Source organism: Nothobranchius furzeri, chromosome 17 (assembly GCF_043380555.1).
Source record: "Nothobranchius furzeri strain GRZ-AD chromosome 17, NfurGRZ-RIMD1, whole genome shotgun sequence".
Lineage (NCBI taxonomy): Eukaryota > Metazoa > Chordata > Actinopteri > Cyprinodontiformes > Nothobranchiidae > Nothobranchius > Nothobranchius furzeri.
The window spans coordinates 23,992,025-24,009,462 of NC_091757.1; the positions used below are offsets into that span (position 1 = coordinate 23,992,025).

Here is a 17,438-nt window from a genome sequence, read left to right on the forward strand (position 1 = left end):
TACATTATTGTTTATTTTTGTGGACCCCGCCCCCCTCTCTCTCTCCCCACATTTTGTCTTTTCCTTTCTCTTTCACCTCTGACTCCGTGTCTGGTCGGAATTACAAAGCATTCAAAAACAATAACAATAAAGTTTTAAGTATCAGGCGTGACATTAAAAGTAGACACTTTGATGCTCCACCTGAGAGTAAATCTGTAAGGCTTGTTACCAGCATTCAGACGTCAATTCTGTTTGCTTCACAGCCAGACAGGACGGGGGTGGGGGGTGGGTGGGGGGTGGGGGGGGGAGTCTTTCAATGGAGGTCTACTGCACTCTAGTGGCTGATATTGATATCGCCTCTTTTCAACCAGAAACATCAAATTTTTTCTGATTAAAATGTCTCAGAATGAGCACAAAGTCTAATAAATGTACAAATATCTGGCAAAACAGCTCGCCAATTATGTAATGAGTAAATTTACCTATTATTTAATGAACCATACAATGTGAGATTCCATATGATCTATGAAATCAATCTTATGGATCTTTGGATAACTTAAACCAGAAGATTGGAACTTTTTATTGCAGGGATTATTTAACCACTTTGTATTAACCCAGAGACAAAAGGAAGAGAGTCAAGTTTTAAAAGTTAAAAGATTTATTACTAAACAAATTAAAATTAGACTAACTTTAAACACTAAATGTATGGTGTAACTAATGTGAAGTGAGACGGAGAATGGTGTAGTGTGGAATGTTGTTCAGAACCAGCAAATCCAGTGAAATGATTTGTTCTGATGGGAGTGAAGATGATGTTTTGCGCTAAGCTTTTTGTTTGGGCATTCATAACACTTATTGAGATGCCATTCTGCTGGCCTACGAACCCTTTGCGGAAGTCCCCGTTAGATCAGGAATGTCGAGGTCCAGCTTGACCCTCTCTGGAACTGAAGCCGGTAGGAAAAGCGATACTTCCGGGTCATGACAGTTTTATTGGCATCTAACAAGACCCAAGATGGGATCGTGATGGTTCAGCTTTTATCCTGAAAGGAACCGTTGCTTGGTTGGTAAAATGCAACAGATTTTATCCAGCTTGTTGGTTCTTTCGGCTGAAGACGAAAGTTGCGGATTGGCCACTCCGACGACTTCTCTAGAAAGCGTTGAACTGGAGTTTAAGATGACGTGGGCATAGTTTTATAATTTGGATGTTATAATAATAATAATAATGATGATGCATTGAACTTATATAGCGCTTTTCAAGACCCCCAAAGACGCTTTCACACACTCTCACATTCACACACTGCTAGTGATGGTAAGCTACTTGTAGCCACAGCCGCCCTGGGGAGGTCTGACAGAGGCGAGGCTGCCATTTGGCGCCGTCGGCCCCTCTGACCACCACTAACACAGGCAAGTTGGGTGAAGTGTCTTGTCCAAGGACACAACAGCAGGATACCCCTGGCAGGAGCTGGAATCGAACCCATGACCCTCCGATCATGAGGCAACCCGCTCTACCACCTGAGCTACTGCTGTTATGATTTACGGTCTAATCAAAAGAGGACAGCTTTACCAAGCACCACCAAAACCCCACCTCCGTCAGATCTGGAAGATTCTGATTGGATCAGTAAAAGGAAATGTGTCATGTGACTTTTTTAAGCATAACATGTAATCAGTCTCTAGTGGAAACATTTAAAGTTATATTACTTATTATATTCTGTAGGATTATAATATCAAGTAATTAATATTTTCATTTCACAGATTCATTCACATTTTATTATTGACTAACACTTTGTTTGATTAGCTTATTAACAATAGATTTCTTTGATTTATTAAAAAGAAAGAGTCCTTTGTCTTCATTCTTCTCTTGGGCTGGAAAGGAAAACAGTTTAGAAGCAGAGCATGAGACCTTGAGCAACATCTCATGCTGATTAGTTCTTGCTGAGGAGAGTGGGGAAAATGACTTTTACGTGGAAAACAGTCATTTCATTCTGTTACACCTGTGAGGAGTTTGCAGCCCACTTCCGAGGGAAGGTACACACCATCAGAAGGAATATTTTATCCTCCTTAAGTAATAAGGTTTCAGACAAATCTGAATGTGTGTCTGTACCAGAGGAAACACTGGACAGTTTTGTCCTGGTAGAAGCTGAGACTCTTGATAAAATTTTCTCCTCACTGAGGCCTAGTCCACACGTAGCCAGGTTTTTTTAAAAACGAATATCCGCCCCTCCAAAAACTTGCATCCACACCACCGCGTTTTAAAAACAAACTCTGTCCACACGTACCCGGATAAATACGTTGTTAAGGACATGCCAGACCTGTAGGCGGCAGTACTTCCCCCGTTCTTAACCTCGTCCTTCGCCTGTGGTCTTCCGCAAGGAGCAGTTATTCCGCTTGCAAAAACAAACAAGCAAAAAGCGCTTGGTCTATTGATGGATCGGGTAGTGACAGAGCGCAGCTCTGAGGGCATCCATGCTGTCGGCTAGTGTAAACACAGGTCGCACACGTGATGTCAGCATTTTTTTGTCGCAGAGAGTGACGTTGCGGACCTTAAAACTCCGGTTTTGTCTGTCCACACGCAGACACCCAAAACGGAGAAAACGCAGATCTTCACTTTGGCCGGAGTTTTTAAAAAGATCCGTTTTCGTGTGAAAAAACTCCGTTTTCGTGTGGATGACAGGCCAAAATGTAGAAAAATATCTACGTTTTGGCAGATCCCCGGCTACGTGTGGACAGGGCCTGAGACCCACCACATGTGTTCTGGACCCAATTCCAACTTGGTTTTTGAAACAATTTTATGGATCTTGTAGTGATGAGATGTTAACCCTGATGAATTGCTCCCTTCAGACGGGGGTCTTTCCTGCTGCCTTTAAAGGGGTGGTGGTGAGGCCCCTGTTGAAGAAGAGCAATTTAGATATTAATGAATTAAACAATTATCGACCGGCATCTAACTTACCATTATTTAGTAAAAATTTTAGAAAAGTTGGTTTTAAATCAACTGAATGACTTTACAAACACTCATAATGTCCTAGAGAAGTTTCAGTCTGGCTTTAGGATGAACCACAGCACAGACGCAGCCCTTTTTAAGATTTTAAATGATTTTAGATTGAATTATGATAAACAGAAGGTGATGGTTCTACTGGATCTAAGAGCTGCCTTTGACACACTAGACCACACTATTCTTTTAACGTGTTTAAAGCAGATCGGCCTCTCTGGTGCTGTCCACAGATGGTTCACATCCTTCTTCACAGACAGGACTTTTATGGTGAGTTTAGATACCTGTTCCTCTAGGGTCCATGGGATTACATGTGGTGTGCCCCAGGGTTCAATTTTAGGCCCAGTGCTTGTTAATCTTTATATGCTCTCGCTTGGCAGTGTCATTAGGAGACATGGAGCCAAGTTTCACAGTTATGCTGATGATACACAGTTGTACATCTCCGTGTCTCCCAATGACTCTCGGCCAATGGATGCACTTTTAAACTGCATTTTAGACATCCAATCCTGGATGGCAGAGAACTTTCTCCAGCTCAACCACGACAAAACTGAAGTTTTAGTCATTGGTCCTGAGGCCCAGAGAGAGAAGCTTTTACCGAAATTACAATCTCTGTCTTTTAATCCTTTTGAACAAGTGAAGAACCTGGGTGTGATTTTTGACTCTGAGCTGACTTTTATCCCACACATTAAAAAAATCACAAAAATAGTTTTTTTTGTAATTTAAAGAACATCACCAGAGTCCGCCTCATTCTCTCGGGTCAATACGGAGACGCTGATGCATGCTTTTATCACCAGTAGAATAGACTACTGTAATGCCCTGCTTTCTGCTCTTCCCAAAAAGAGCATCTCAGGCTTACAACTCCCACAAAATTCGACAGCATTCGGCAAAGCATTCTCTGGTCAGAGCCGGAATCAAACCTTCAGCCTTCTGATTACTGGACAACCCACTCTTCCTCCTGAGCTACTGTTTTCCCTACCCTTGTGGGTTACCCAATCAAAACTGTCTTGAGTTTCAAATGTTTATATTTATTTATTTGGCAGCCGCTTTTTGTATCCAAAGCGACTTACAATTTATAACCTATAGGGCATGTTGTGTCTGAATGTAATGATGTTGTCGTTTTGTTGCAGTTACTTGGTGGATCTGTGCTGGAATGGAGGCTGCATCTATTTGATCCTGCTGCGTCGAGTCAAGAGAAAAGCTCCTCTTCCTCCCGATGACCTCAGAGAAGGTGTCAATGATCTGACCAATGGGAATAGCGGCGAGGATGAGCAGCAGGATGCGACCCCCTCTCAAGATTTAATTTGCTCCACTAACTCCAGTCGCACACGCAAATTTGGTGTTGTATCACGCTCCTCCATTAGTGGAGACAACATGAAGACTGTGAACTCAGAGGTCCACACAGGTCCCCAGAACCACAGCTCTCCTCTCTATACTGATGCTGAGATCAGTCTCCTGATGGACGACTCTGACTGCAGCCCTGACTCCTCGCCTCGGGGAAAAACTGCTCTTCCACACAGAAGGAATCCTGCTACACTGCCTGCCAGAAGTCACAGTCAGCTGTTGGACAGCAACATGGATTCCTTCATGAGTGACTCGTTGCGTCAGGTAAAACACACCAGTGTACACTTAACACACCTAGGACCTCATTTATCAAACGTTTTTAGGTTTTTAATCTCAATGGGACCTTCCTGGTTAAATAAAGAATGAATGAATGAATGAATGAATGAATGAATGAATGAATAGATAAATAAACAATTAACACTGTACCTACGTGCTGTATGCCCACTGAAGTTTTAAGGATTGACTACATATATATTAAAATATCAAAAAGATGTGATATTCCATATTATATAGGAACATTTACAACAAACACCGTTGTTTCAGGCTAAATCCCAGTATGCTAACAAACGTAGCAAACATACCGGTAGTGCATTGTAAACACTTAGTGATAATTAGGTTATTGATTCACAACGAAAAACAACACACACCTTACTGCTCCACAGTTTAACCATTCGTCTCTCGTTTGGTTTGAAGTAAAATAAAAATCCTCCAACTGTTTAATCCTCATCCTCTGTAGTTCCACATTACAACACTGAGCTAACTCAGATTCAGATTCAGAAAACTGTATTGATCCCAAAGCCATAAAAACATAAAAAACAAGAAACAACACAACATTATACAAACAACAATCAAACAAACCATTAACAACAATACATTAAACATAGAGGCCGTAGAGTTGAGTAGGCCTCACAACGGGCTCATACCCAGGGTCTGAGTTTCTTGGTCACACCTCCTTTAAAGTTTAACAGGTCAGTAACAGAAGGTATAAAAGAGTTAGAAAAACAATTCATTTTCCAAAAGGGTACATAAAAACAACGCCCTGAGAGCATGAGCTGAAACTCCAAGTGTAGTGCGTGGAGAGGCTGATCCAAAATACATTTAGCCTTCTTTAGTGCCTGCTCCTCCCATAAAGGTCTCTTTGTTAAACTCCAATGATTTTAGAGCAGATTTTCACAATGTTTTGCAGTTTGTTCTTGTTTTTCTCTGCTGGCCATGTTTAGAAATGGAGTCTGTGTTCGTGTCGAACCCCAACTTGTCAATCCAAGAACCTAGGTATTTGTACTTTTTCACCACCTCAACCACATTGTCATGTATAATGCTACTGCCGGGGAGAGACGGTGTGGAACGTCTAAAATCTACAACCATGTCCTTGTTTTTTGTGACATTTAAATCCGGATAGTTGCTATCACACCATTCCACAAACTCTGACAACACAAGGCCATGGTTCAGTTCCGGTACCGAATGTAAGGACACCAAGAGAGCGTCATCTGATAACTTAACCAAGAACCTGTTTTCCTGGTTGACCCGACAACTATCTGTGTACAATATGAACAAAAGGGGGGGACAAAACACACCCCTGAGGAGATCCTGTATTAGAGATAGACGCTAAGGACATCTGACCATTCACGAACACTCGCTGGGTCCTCTCCGTAAGGAAACTCAGAAAAAGAAGCTGATCGGGCAAATTAAAATCAGTGGCAAGCCTTTCAATCAGGATGTGGGGCTGCATCTAGTTAAAGGCAGCAGAAAAGTCTGCGAACAAAAGTCTTACACAAGATCCCATTTTATCCAGATGCTTGTACACCATGTTCTACAAGAAAAGCACTGCATCCTCCACACCCATATTTTGCTGATATGTACATTGAATTGGGTCAAGTTTCCTCTCTGTCAGAGTAACTGCTAAAAACATTAGCGCTCTTCAAGCGATTTGTGGTGAGGATACGTGAAAACAGTTTCAAACCTGCCGTTTATGTAGCTGCGTTTCTAAGCTGTTCAATAAAATGCCATAAAAAACCTTTAGTAAACCCTTTCCTGTGATGAAGTGATCACTGCAAACTACAACATTTTCTATTCCACTTCTGATCATCTTGCAGCCGGAGATTATGATCCACTATTCCGTCTTCATTCAGTAAATTTCAGTAAGTCCTTTTGTGGTGCAGTGCTTTCGGGACACGAACAAAAACAATGCTTGTTTTTGTCCCGGTTGCATGGAATTTGGGCATTTTTACACCAAGTCAACAATCTAAATAAAGCCTGCAGCACACTAGATGCGATTTTGAGAAGTGAAGTGGTCACACAGCACATGCCGCTCTGCACCGCTGAACACTTTTTGGAAAGTCACGTGATAGTCATTACGTGGGACTTGAGAACAGGAAGCAGGAAGTGACTCTATTCTTTATACGTGATAGACTTGCCATTTTATTTTTGTGAGACTGTAATTCATTAACAGTGGGTAAGTTCGCTATTTATTAAAATATTTTATGATCTGTAACGATTAAATTTACATATTATTTAATGAACCATAAAATGTGAGATTCCATAGAAACTATGAAATCAATCTTATGGATCTGTGGATAACTTAAACTAGAAGATTGGAACTTTTTATTGCAGGGATTATTTAACCACTTCGTATTAACTCAGAGACAAAAGGAAGAGAGTCAAGTTTTAAAAGTTTAAAGATTTATTACTAAACAAATTAAAACTAGACTAAATTTAAACACTAAATGTATGGTGTAACTAAGGTGAAGTGAGACTGAGAATGCTGTAGTGTGGAATGTTGCTCAGAACCAGCAAATCCGGAGAAACGTTGGTTACGTATTGTAACCCCAGATTCTGAGTCTAGTCGCAGCCCTTAAGCGAGCTGCTATTGGAAGGGTGATCTCAGCATCAGCCAATCATGAAGAGCTTAAATGTACGCCCACCACGTGGGCACCCCTTGTGGGTTATATAAGTGGAACGACCCCACTGTTCGCCTCCGATGGCTCTTAGTCCTAACAGAACCAGTGGGGCCAGTGGCTTAAGGGCTGCGACTAGACTCATAGAATCTGGGGTTACAATACGTAACCAACGTTCTATTTCGTCTAGTCTTAGCCCTTAAGTGAGCTGCTATTGGAATAACGCGCAGCTGGATGGGTTTACGCCACACTGGTTAGCTCAACCAATGGACACACCCAACAAGTCTCCTTTTAGTGAGGGTCGCTCAGCTTCAGCCCAGGGCTTAAAAGGCTGAGGCAGCCAGAGAGAAGAGTGAGGCCCCCACTAAAAAATATCATCCACAAGAGGATGAAATTCATTCAAGCAGGGCTGATGAGGTGCCATAATGCTTTCACTCAGCCTGCTGAGGGCCAAGCACTGAACGAGTGATGGATCCTGAAGACACATCTCGTAAATAATAACGAGTAAAGGAACAGGGTGAAGCCCATGAAGCAGCCTGACAAATGACTTCCATTGACACACCACTGAGGAGCGCCATAGAAGAGGAAATCCCTCTGGCTGAGTGAGCCCTGAGTGTCTCAGGGGGATCCTGCCCTGATGATGTGTAAGCGAGTGAAATGGCGTCACGTAGCCAGAGTCAAAGGCGCTGGGCCAACAGCGCTTGCCCAAGGGAAGACTCCCTGTAGTGCACAAACAGGCTTTGTGAGCGGCGAATCCTGAAGTGCGTGACACATATCATGCGAGCGCGCGCACCGGGCAGAGAAGATGGGAAGTCGCTTCCTCATCAGAATTATGGGGAGGAGGAAAAAGTCCAGCCAATGAAATTGACCTGGATTTGAAGGAAGTATTAATGTTTTTGGGCACAAAGGCTGGGTTGGGGCATAAAACAGCAGACCCGCCATTTTCCCGGATCCTGAGGCATGCGGGAGCCACTGAGAGGGCGAGTTAGGTCGCTCATTCTCTTGACTGATGCCAATGCCAGCAGCAAGGCAGTTGTAAGTGACAGGAACTTGAGTGAGACCTGGTCCAAGGGTTCAAATGGGGCTTCAAATAAGCCGTGCAGAACCACCGTTAGATCCCACTGGGGAACTAGCGGGCGGGACACAGGTCTGTTCCTTCTGACACCTTTTAGAAAACGTTTTGTGAGGGGATGACTGAAAACAGACCCATCACCAAAATCCTGGTGACAGGATGAGATAGCTGCAGCATGTTTTAATAGTGCTGAATGCGAGGCCCCTGTCCAGCAGTATCTGCAGAAACGATAGGACATCCGCCAGCTGGCAGGAGAGCGCTTGAACATTCCGCTCTGTGCACCATTTCTGGAAAGCAGCCCATTTAGCAGCATAAGATGTGATGGTAGAAGGCGCCCGCACACTCTGAATCGTGGTGACCACATCATGCGGCAGCCCAGAAACACCTAAGCGTGACCGCTCAGCGGCCAGACCCACAGCCATTGGCCTATTTCTGGAGGATGTTTGATTATCCCATCCGCCTGGGGAGGGGCGTCCTCCCTTCGCAGGAGTCTCCACGGGGAGCCGGACAGTAGCGCTTGCAGGTCCGGAAACCATGACGCGGACAGGCATCTGGGAGTCACCAGAATTACCGAGAGCTGTTCTGGCCGAACTTGGTCCAGGAGACGGGGAATCAGAGGGACTGGTGGAAACGCATAAAGGAGCGTTCGAGGCCAGGGCTGGTGTAAGAAGGCGTCCGCCCCGAGCGGGGGTTGGTCCCGGGGACTCAGGGAAAACCACAGGCGACACTGAGTGTTTTCGTGAGCCGTGAACAGCTCCACAGACGGTTCCCCAAACCTTATCCAGATGTGCGGAATGCAGACACCAGTCGGAGCCGCGGGGACCCCTCTCGACAGGATGTCTGCCGCTACATTCAGGATCCCCGGAATGTAGGTGGCACAGCAGGTGGACATGTGCCCAACACAGTAAACCTGTGGCTACGCGCAATAGTGGGAGGGATCGAACTCCCCTTTGGCGATTTATGTAGGCTGCCGCCACCTGGCTGTCTGTGTGAAGTTCGACATGACGGCCATCGAGAAGGGCAGCGAAGTGTCTGAACGCATTCCTCACTGTCATAAGCTCCAACACATTTATGTGCTCGTGCGTGTGGGAGGGCCAGCGATCTGCTGCCGTATGGGACAAGCACTTGCCCCCCACCCCAGACAGTGACGCGTCCGTAAACACAGATACGTGTGACGTAGGACTTCCGATGGGGACCCCGTGTGAGAGGATGCAGGGATTCCCCCAGTGAGCGAGGTCCCCGCCCACTGAGGGGGGAACCCTCAACATACGTCTCTTCTGACGTATCGGGTGTACCCGGAGGCGGATGAACCAGCGTTGCAGGCGCCTCAAGCGCAACAACCCTAGTAGCACCGCAGAGTGGGCTGCAGCCATCATGCCCAGAAGTCTCATGACTAACAGGGCTCTCACGATCTTGCGGGGTTGCACGCGGGAGATCACCGTGGTGAGATCTGCCGCTCTCACCGGCGACAAACGTGCTCTCATTAGGGAGGCGTTCAGCTCCACCCCGAGAAACACAATAGACTGGGATGGAAGGATGGAGTTCTTCCCCCAGTTTATAGAAAACCTCAGGGTTGACAGATGCTCTGTTAATTTCCTGGTTTGCTCTGACGCCTCGTCCTCGGACCGGGCGCATTGGAGCAGATCGTCCCGGTAAAATAAAACCCTCGTTCCCGCCGTGCGCAGTGGCTGCAGCGCTGTCTCCACACATTTGGAGAAAGTGCGCTGGGCTAGCGAGTACCCGAAAGGGAGGCATTCGTGCGCGCATTCCGACAGCGGACGTGTGCTCGAGGTCACCTGAGGATTGGGTTCGCGCCCTTACCACCGTCGCTCGTTCCAGAGAACTGGGAGCGACCCATGGAGGGCTGTGCTCGAAAGGGCGAGTGTGAAACAGCTGGAAGAGGCTGATCCGCACCGCAGAGCGTGGAGTCCACGGATGAAGGACGAGTGGGAGCCGGGCCCGTGCACGGGAACGACAAAGTGCCAGCGGATGGAGCCGCGCAACGTGCGCGTTTTGCGCGTGGTCGCGACAGCGCCATGACATCCCGTCCCACCCAACACTGTGGGGGAAGCGGGATGAGTCGGGCCTGGCCGTAGGCTGGGGCCGGTGCGCAATGGAGCGCACCCTTACAGCAAGCCGTGTAACATGTCCGAGTCCGACTGTGTGAACATGCAGATGTGCTGCAGTGCTTGGTGCGGGGAACATCTTGTGTGAGGATTCAGCAGAGGGTTCTGCAGAGGACTGTAGGACTGTGCTCTCGATGTGACGTTTTTTGGGTTTTATTTCAAAACCAAAATCATTCACAGAGTTAACATTACAGTCATAAGCACACACGTTCCCCCCAACGAGTCATTTTCGTGGTTGTTTTCGGCGAGGTTCCTGTGACTGAGAGTGCCAAGGCTGTGTCTGCTGGCTCATTCGGAACCGTTGGCCGCCAACTCCCTGGTCTCGCCTCAGCGGGAGGCCGGCTCCGCGGGGCGGGCCGTGCAGCTGGGCGCCTGGAGTTTCCGCGCCGTTCGTCCCATCCTCTGGGGGACCGGCCGGAGTGCGAGGCTGACTGAGTGGACCAGGTCTCGCACCGTGGCTGAAAGTTCAGCCGCCGTCTGAGCCCTCTCGATTACGCTTGTAAGATGGGGACCAAACAGAACGTCAGAGGTGATGGGGCCTTCCAGCATCTCCCTGTGTAGTTGTTCAGGAATGGAGGGCAGGGCCTTGAGCCACAAGGCCCGCTGGATAAGGGTCTGCCAGGCAGCAATGCGAGCAGAACCGGTGAGTACAGCCATGCACAGATTGAGGATGGCATCAGCAGTTTTAGTAATGATGGTTTCTGACTCGACAGGAGCTTCAAGCTCCTCCACCATTTTGGAAACGCCAAAGGCGAGAAGGCGATGGTATTTCCTGCAGCTCCAGTCTGGAAGGCGCACTGGTGTGCGCGATCTGCGAGCCACCTCAGCGGAACTGCTCGCGGTCCAGCGAGGTGGTTCTTGACGCCACACAGCGAGGCCAAGTCTGGCTCCAGTGGGGGAACGGATGGCCAGCCCAGGTCGGAGAAGCACTCGACCTTGGTAATGGGCACATATATGGAAATTGGCACCTTGAGCCTGGCAGGCTCGGAGAAGGCGGCGGACCAGCAGCTCATGGCAGCGGGGAAGGGTGGCCAGACGGGGTCTGGACAGCGCATCTGTGTCCCCCCGAAAATTCCCGCCAATTCATCTGCCTCAGGCGGAGCCGGTTCTGGAATGGCTAGCCCCTTGCGGGCCGCAGCCGCGGAGATGATGGCGGGCAGGTCCTGGAGCAGTGCTCTAACTGCTGGCAGGGAGGAGCGAGAAGCCACTGGGGCAGAAGGACCCGCTGAGCGAGGCTCGTCGACCTCTGTGTTGTATAGGAAGGAAGAAGGGCTATGGCAGCCAGCCTCGTGGTCAACCTCCTTGTTGTACAGGAGGGAAGAAGGGCTATGGCAGCCAGCCTCGCGGTCGACCTCCGTGTTGTACAGGAGGGAAGAAGGGCTATGGCAGCCAGCCTCGCTGTCGACCTCCGTGTTGCACAGGAGGGAAGAAGGGCTATGGCAGCCAGCTTCGTCGTACTCCTCGCTGTCAATGACATTGTCCAGTTGGTAGGAGCCAGCCGGCTCCTGGCCGACGTTGAAGAACTGTAACGCCTTGCCCTGCGAGTACGTGCCAGCCACCGGAATTTCTTCGTAGGTGGTGGGGGTGAAGTACTCGACCCGGCGGACCTTTTCAGCCACGGGGAGAGCAGTGCAAACGGGCACGAGGCCTGGGGGTCAAGGCCAGGCCAGCGTGGTGAGCCCCGAGACAGACCTTACACTTGGTGTGCAGGTCGCCGCTGGAGATGGAGCCCGTCTGGCAGGCCGGGCAGGTCCTGGCGTCGCTGGACATGTTCGGTGAGTAGATTTTTCTTGTATAATTGCTCTTAAAGGAAGCTCTTAAGCTTGGCGTGAAGAGAAAACGGAGGCGAACAGTGGGGTCGTTCCACTTATATAACCCACAAGGGGTGCCCACAAGGGGTGCCCACGTGGTGGGCGTACATTTAAGCTCTTCATGATTGGCTGATGCTGAGATCACCCTTCCAATAGCAGCTCGCTTAAGGGCTAAGACTAGACGAAATAGAACGATTAGTTCTGATGGGAGTGAAGATGATGTCTTCGCGCTAAGCTTTGACTCGGAGATTTATAACACACATTGAGACGCCATTCTGCCTGTCTACGTACCCTTGGCGGAAGTCCTCGTCTAGATCAGGTGTAGAGGTCCAGCTTGGACCTTTCTGGAGCCGAAGCCTGTAGCACAGCCACGGCCGCCGACCAGTCCTGTCTTTGAGATACTCCCAGGTCACAACAGTTTTATTGGCATCTAGCAAGACCTGAACGGGGTTGTGATGGTTCAGCTTTTATTCTGAAAGGAACCGTTGCAGCAGGTGGAACAGCAACAGATTTATCCAGCTTGTCGTTAGGTTCTTTCGGCTGAAGAGGAGAGTTACGGATTGTCCACTCTGACAACTTCTCTAGAACGCTTTGAACTGGAGTTTAAGATGGCGTGGGCATAGTTTAATAATTTGGATGTTTTGATTCATGGTCGAATGAAAAGAGGACAGATTTACCAAGCACCACCAAAACCACGCCTCCGTCAGATCTGGAAGATTCTGATTGGATCAGTAAAACAATGTGTGATGTGTCTTAACCTTACGTGTAATCAGTCTCTAGTGGAAACATTTAAAGTTATATTACTTATTATATTCTGTAGGATTATAATATCAAGTAATTTATATTTTCATTTCACAAATTGGATCACATTTTATTATTGACTAACACTTTGTTTGATTAGCTTATTAAAAATAGAGTTCTTTGATTTATTAAAAAGAAAGAGTCCTTTGTCTTCATTCTTCTCTTGGGCTGGAAAGGAAAACAGTTTAGAAGCAGAGCATGAGACCTTGAGCAATATCTCATGCAGACTAGTTCTTGCTGAGGAGAGGGGGGAAATGACTTTTAGGTGGAAAACAGTAATTTCATTCCATTACAGTTCAATAGTACTTTAACGTTATCAAAACTGCGGTTAGGTTTGTGCCGTAAACCCAGCTACTATAATAGACAGGCCTTTATTTAGCCTCCTTGACAGCGAGACCGGCTAATGTAGGAGAACTGGCCGGTAATAAATCAGAGCAACGAACGCACTTTGTGCTGAGGTTTCTGGATTCAGCGCTGCTTTCAAACGTGAACGTGACTCTGCTCGGTGTCGTTAACCATTTTTACCAGGCTGACTCCGACACGTGCCGGTGAACCAACCCACCCACCTTCATGTCGCTAGTGTTAGCCCCAGACTCCGGTTAGCTTCCAGCTAAAAGGCTACAGCACTCTCCTCCCAGTCCCACCCTGCTAAAGAGGGCCTGGAAAAGTTCCCCCACACATCAAAGTGATTTTTCATTTATGAGCTTTTATAACCTTGTTAATCAGGATAGTTGGTTTGGTGCTGCACATAAACTGTCAGTCAGAAGCTGCTAGCCGCTTATCTTAGAGGAGCTAGTTCAATTTGTCAGCTTGTTATCAGAATCATAGTTGCAGTTTCATCATCTGAGCTGCTTTTTAAGATCTAGGTAAACTTGTTCAATTTGGGCTTAAAAACAAACGTTTTCACATATTTTCCATGCAGTTTGTTTTTTGCCAGTTCCTCTTCTGAAAGGTAGACAATTGTTTTTCTCTTTCCCTCAGAAAATCTTAATATTCTTCTAGTTTGGCCCAGCACAGTTCACTTCCCAATTACAGCAACAGTCTTATATCATAACCACATAAGTGGAGAAAATGTTCAGTAGCAATGCTCGTTTGTTCACTTGTTCATACACTTTGTTGTGGCCCATTAAGATTTGTATTTCATTATGTGTCTATTGTTGAAACACAGAAAGTCTTTTTTGATACAAAGTCTTTTTTCTTTTCATTCTTTGAACAGCTGGTCGCCTTTTTTTGGTTGCAAATAAATGCAACCAAATTGGGTGCAGTCTAGAGCCCTGTCTAATGAATTACTTTTCCCACTATAGCAACGTCTTTACTGTTACTTGGCATGTAAAGTGGCACGTTACTACAATGTAGTTGACTGAAGTGCAACAGTGTCAAGCCTTCTGACACCCACATTAGTGATGTGTCTGTCACGTACAAAACAGCTCTGGACTCACACCCGCATCCTACCCCAAGCCATTAATAAAGGGCAAAAATGTACATATTTTAGCAATTATTAAATGATAATAATACTTCAATAGTTTAATTGATCCTAGTACTAATTGTATTCATATTGGTCAAAATTGCAAATGAAGACATCAACAGCTCTGTTGTTGCTAGTAGAAATTATAACCAAGGATATCCATAATAACAACTGCGTTAGTAGGAATTATAAATAAGGATAGAATCTATAATTCCATTGTTCCTAGTAGAAATGAACACTCCAGATATCGATAAGAACACACATTCTAAATGAGCATGTCAGATATTTGACATGTTCTTTTTAGATAGTAAGAATCATTTCTCAAAGAAAATCACTGACGTAAAAGATATTGTTGAACATTTCTGCGGTATGGAACATATAAGTACTGTTAGTTACTTTGCTTGGTAACTAACTTTTACATTGTTGTAACCGAGTTAATAACTGAATTAGCTTTTGAAAAAAGTAATTTGTAATTAAAGCTGCAAGCAGCGTCGTTCGGCCCTCGCAGCGAAGCTGCTCGCCCTTCTTCCGCACCCCCTCCGCTCCATCCCCGACGCTCTCCAAACCCAGCTCCGCGCTTGTCCATCCTGGCTGGCAGCCGGGGGCACCAGGGCACGTCTGGCGGAACTGAAAGTCAACCACCCCGACACCAGAAACCGTGAACGGCCTCCCCGTCCACACCTCACCCTGACTCAGCATCCCCTCTTAGCCCACCATTACACATCTCACCACTAAGATATACTCTATCTTCACCACACTGGTGATGTGATGTTCAGTCTCGGGCAAATCGGAGGCTGTTTGTGGAAGTTAGAGTCAAACGTAAGGTCACAGCGTCACGCCAGAAATCGCCATGGCATCAAAGCTCCTCCCTTTCTGAAAAGCTATCAGATCTGAATAGTCATTACAACATCATGAAGACAGTGCATGACCTTAGTGTCATGTTGACTAAATTAGAGGGGACAAATATGGGCATTTCACCATAATATAGTAAACTTCCTGTAGTCAGGGGGCGGGGTTTAGGTGATGCCAGCTGTCCATATTGTCACTGTCTTCAGATGTGGTCAGTGATCACACAGACAAAGTTTGAAATTGATCTGATCATGCACATGAGAGTTATTAAGTCAAGTAACGTAATGGTGACTGGTCAAAGTTTGAGGCTTAGCCACGCCCACACCTTTATACTTATTTAAAATCCGACGGTTGAATTTTTTCCTCTATGTCTTAAGAGTATATAGCAGGAGTTTGAAGCTGATCGGTGGAAAGGACGACAAGACATCATTCTCCTAATAACGTGTGCGAAAACCACTAAATCGAGTACTTGGACCAAAATGGCCGACCTCCTGTGCGACATTGCGCCTTGCTCCAAGAGACTTTTTTGTAGGTCCTTAGACACCACATTGGTGTGCCAAATTTCGTGATCCTCAGTCAAACCATGGCTTGGGGCTGACAGTTTTAATGGTCCTAGGGGGCGCCATTTCAGAAATTAGGCCACGCCCACAAACTTTAGCTGTCCAATTCTATTAGGGGTCAGATTAGGATCACTCATCAGAAATTGTGTGGCGATGTCACAATGACTGAAAAAATTTGAGACAAACGTATTTCCATGGCGTGATGGCGAGTTTCGCCATGCTCCCAAAGCCCCGCCTTTATTCGAAACCTGCCAGTACTATAGACCAAGTGACCTCAACTTGTCTGCTGCTATTTGCCAGTGATTGCTGGTGATTGGTTAAAAGGAGTCCGATAGGGAGCTGTGAAAAAAAGAGTGGCGTGGCGACAGGTCAAAGTTTGAGGCTTAGCCACGCCCACACCTTTATACTTATTTAAAATCCGACGGTTGAATTTTTCCCCCTTTGTCTTAAAAGTATATAGCAGAAGTTTGAAGGTGATTGGTGAAAAGGGCGATGGTGCAACACTCTCCAAACAACGTGTGCGAATACCACTAAATCGAGTACTTGGACCAAAATGGCCGACTTCCTGTGCGACTTTGCACTTGGCTCCAAGAGACTTTTTTGTAGGTCCTGAGACACCACATTAGTGTACCAAATTTCGTAATCCTCAGCCAAAGCATGGCTTGGGGCTGACAGTTTTAATGGTCCTAGGGGGCGCTATTTCAGAAAATAGGCCACGCCCACAAACTTTAGCTGTCCAATTCTATTAGGGGTCAGAGTAGGATCACTCATCAGAAGTTGTGTGGCGATGTCACAATGACTGAAAAAATTTGAGACAAACGTATTTCCATGGCGTGATGGCGAATTTCGCCATGCTCCCAAAGCCCCGCCTTTATTCGAAACCTGCCAGTACTATAGACCAAGTGACCTCAACTTGTCTGCTGCTATTTGCCAGTGATTGCTGGTGATTGGTTAAAAGGAGTCCGATAGGGAGCTGTGAAAAAAAGAGTGGCGTGGCGACAGGTCAAAGTTTGAGGCTTAGCCACGCCCACACCTTTATACTTATTTAAAATCCGACGGTTGAATTTTTCCCCCTTTGTCTTAAAAGTATATAGCAGAAGTTTGAAGGTGATTGGTGAAAAGGGCGATGGTGCAACACTCTCCAAACAACGTGTGCGAATACCACTAAATCGAGTACTTGGACCAAAATGGCCGACTTCCTGTGCGACTTTGCACTTGGCTCCAAGAGACTTTTTTGTAGGTCCTGAGACATCACATTAGTGTACCAAATTTCGTAATCCTCAGCCCAAGCATTGCTTGGGGCTGACAGTTTTAATGGTCCTAGGGGGCGCTATTTCAGAAAATAAGCCACGCCCACCGGATGTTCACATCAGATTCTATTTGGGGCCGGACTAGGATCACTCCCAAGAAGTGTTGTGGCGATATCTTTAGAAATGACGAAATGGGAGGCAAACGTAAGGCCTAAGCGGTACACCTGACTTCGCCGCACCGCCACAGCCTCGCCTTCTGCAGAAAACTCCCATAAAGTGACGCCAAGCAACCCCAACTTGTCTTCAGTTA

General features: G+C 46.6%; 1 protein-coding gene across 5 annotated transcripts in view; it reads left to right on the forward strand.

Annotated features, from left to right (window-relative positions):
• Positions 1-17,438, forward strand: part of pdzd2 (PDZ domain containing 2) — a 369,757-nt gene that overhangs the window by 65,915 nt on the left and 286,404 nt on the right. For all 5 annotated transcript variants that reach the window (XM_070546319.1, XM_070546322.1, XM_070546324.1 and 2 more), the window contains one exon: positions 4,087-4,564. In XM_070546319.1, the coding sequence (XP_070402420.1) occupies positions 4,087-4,564 (478 nt within the window). The remainder of the gene's footprint in view (positions 1-4,086; positions 4,565-17,438) is intronic.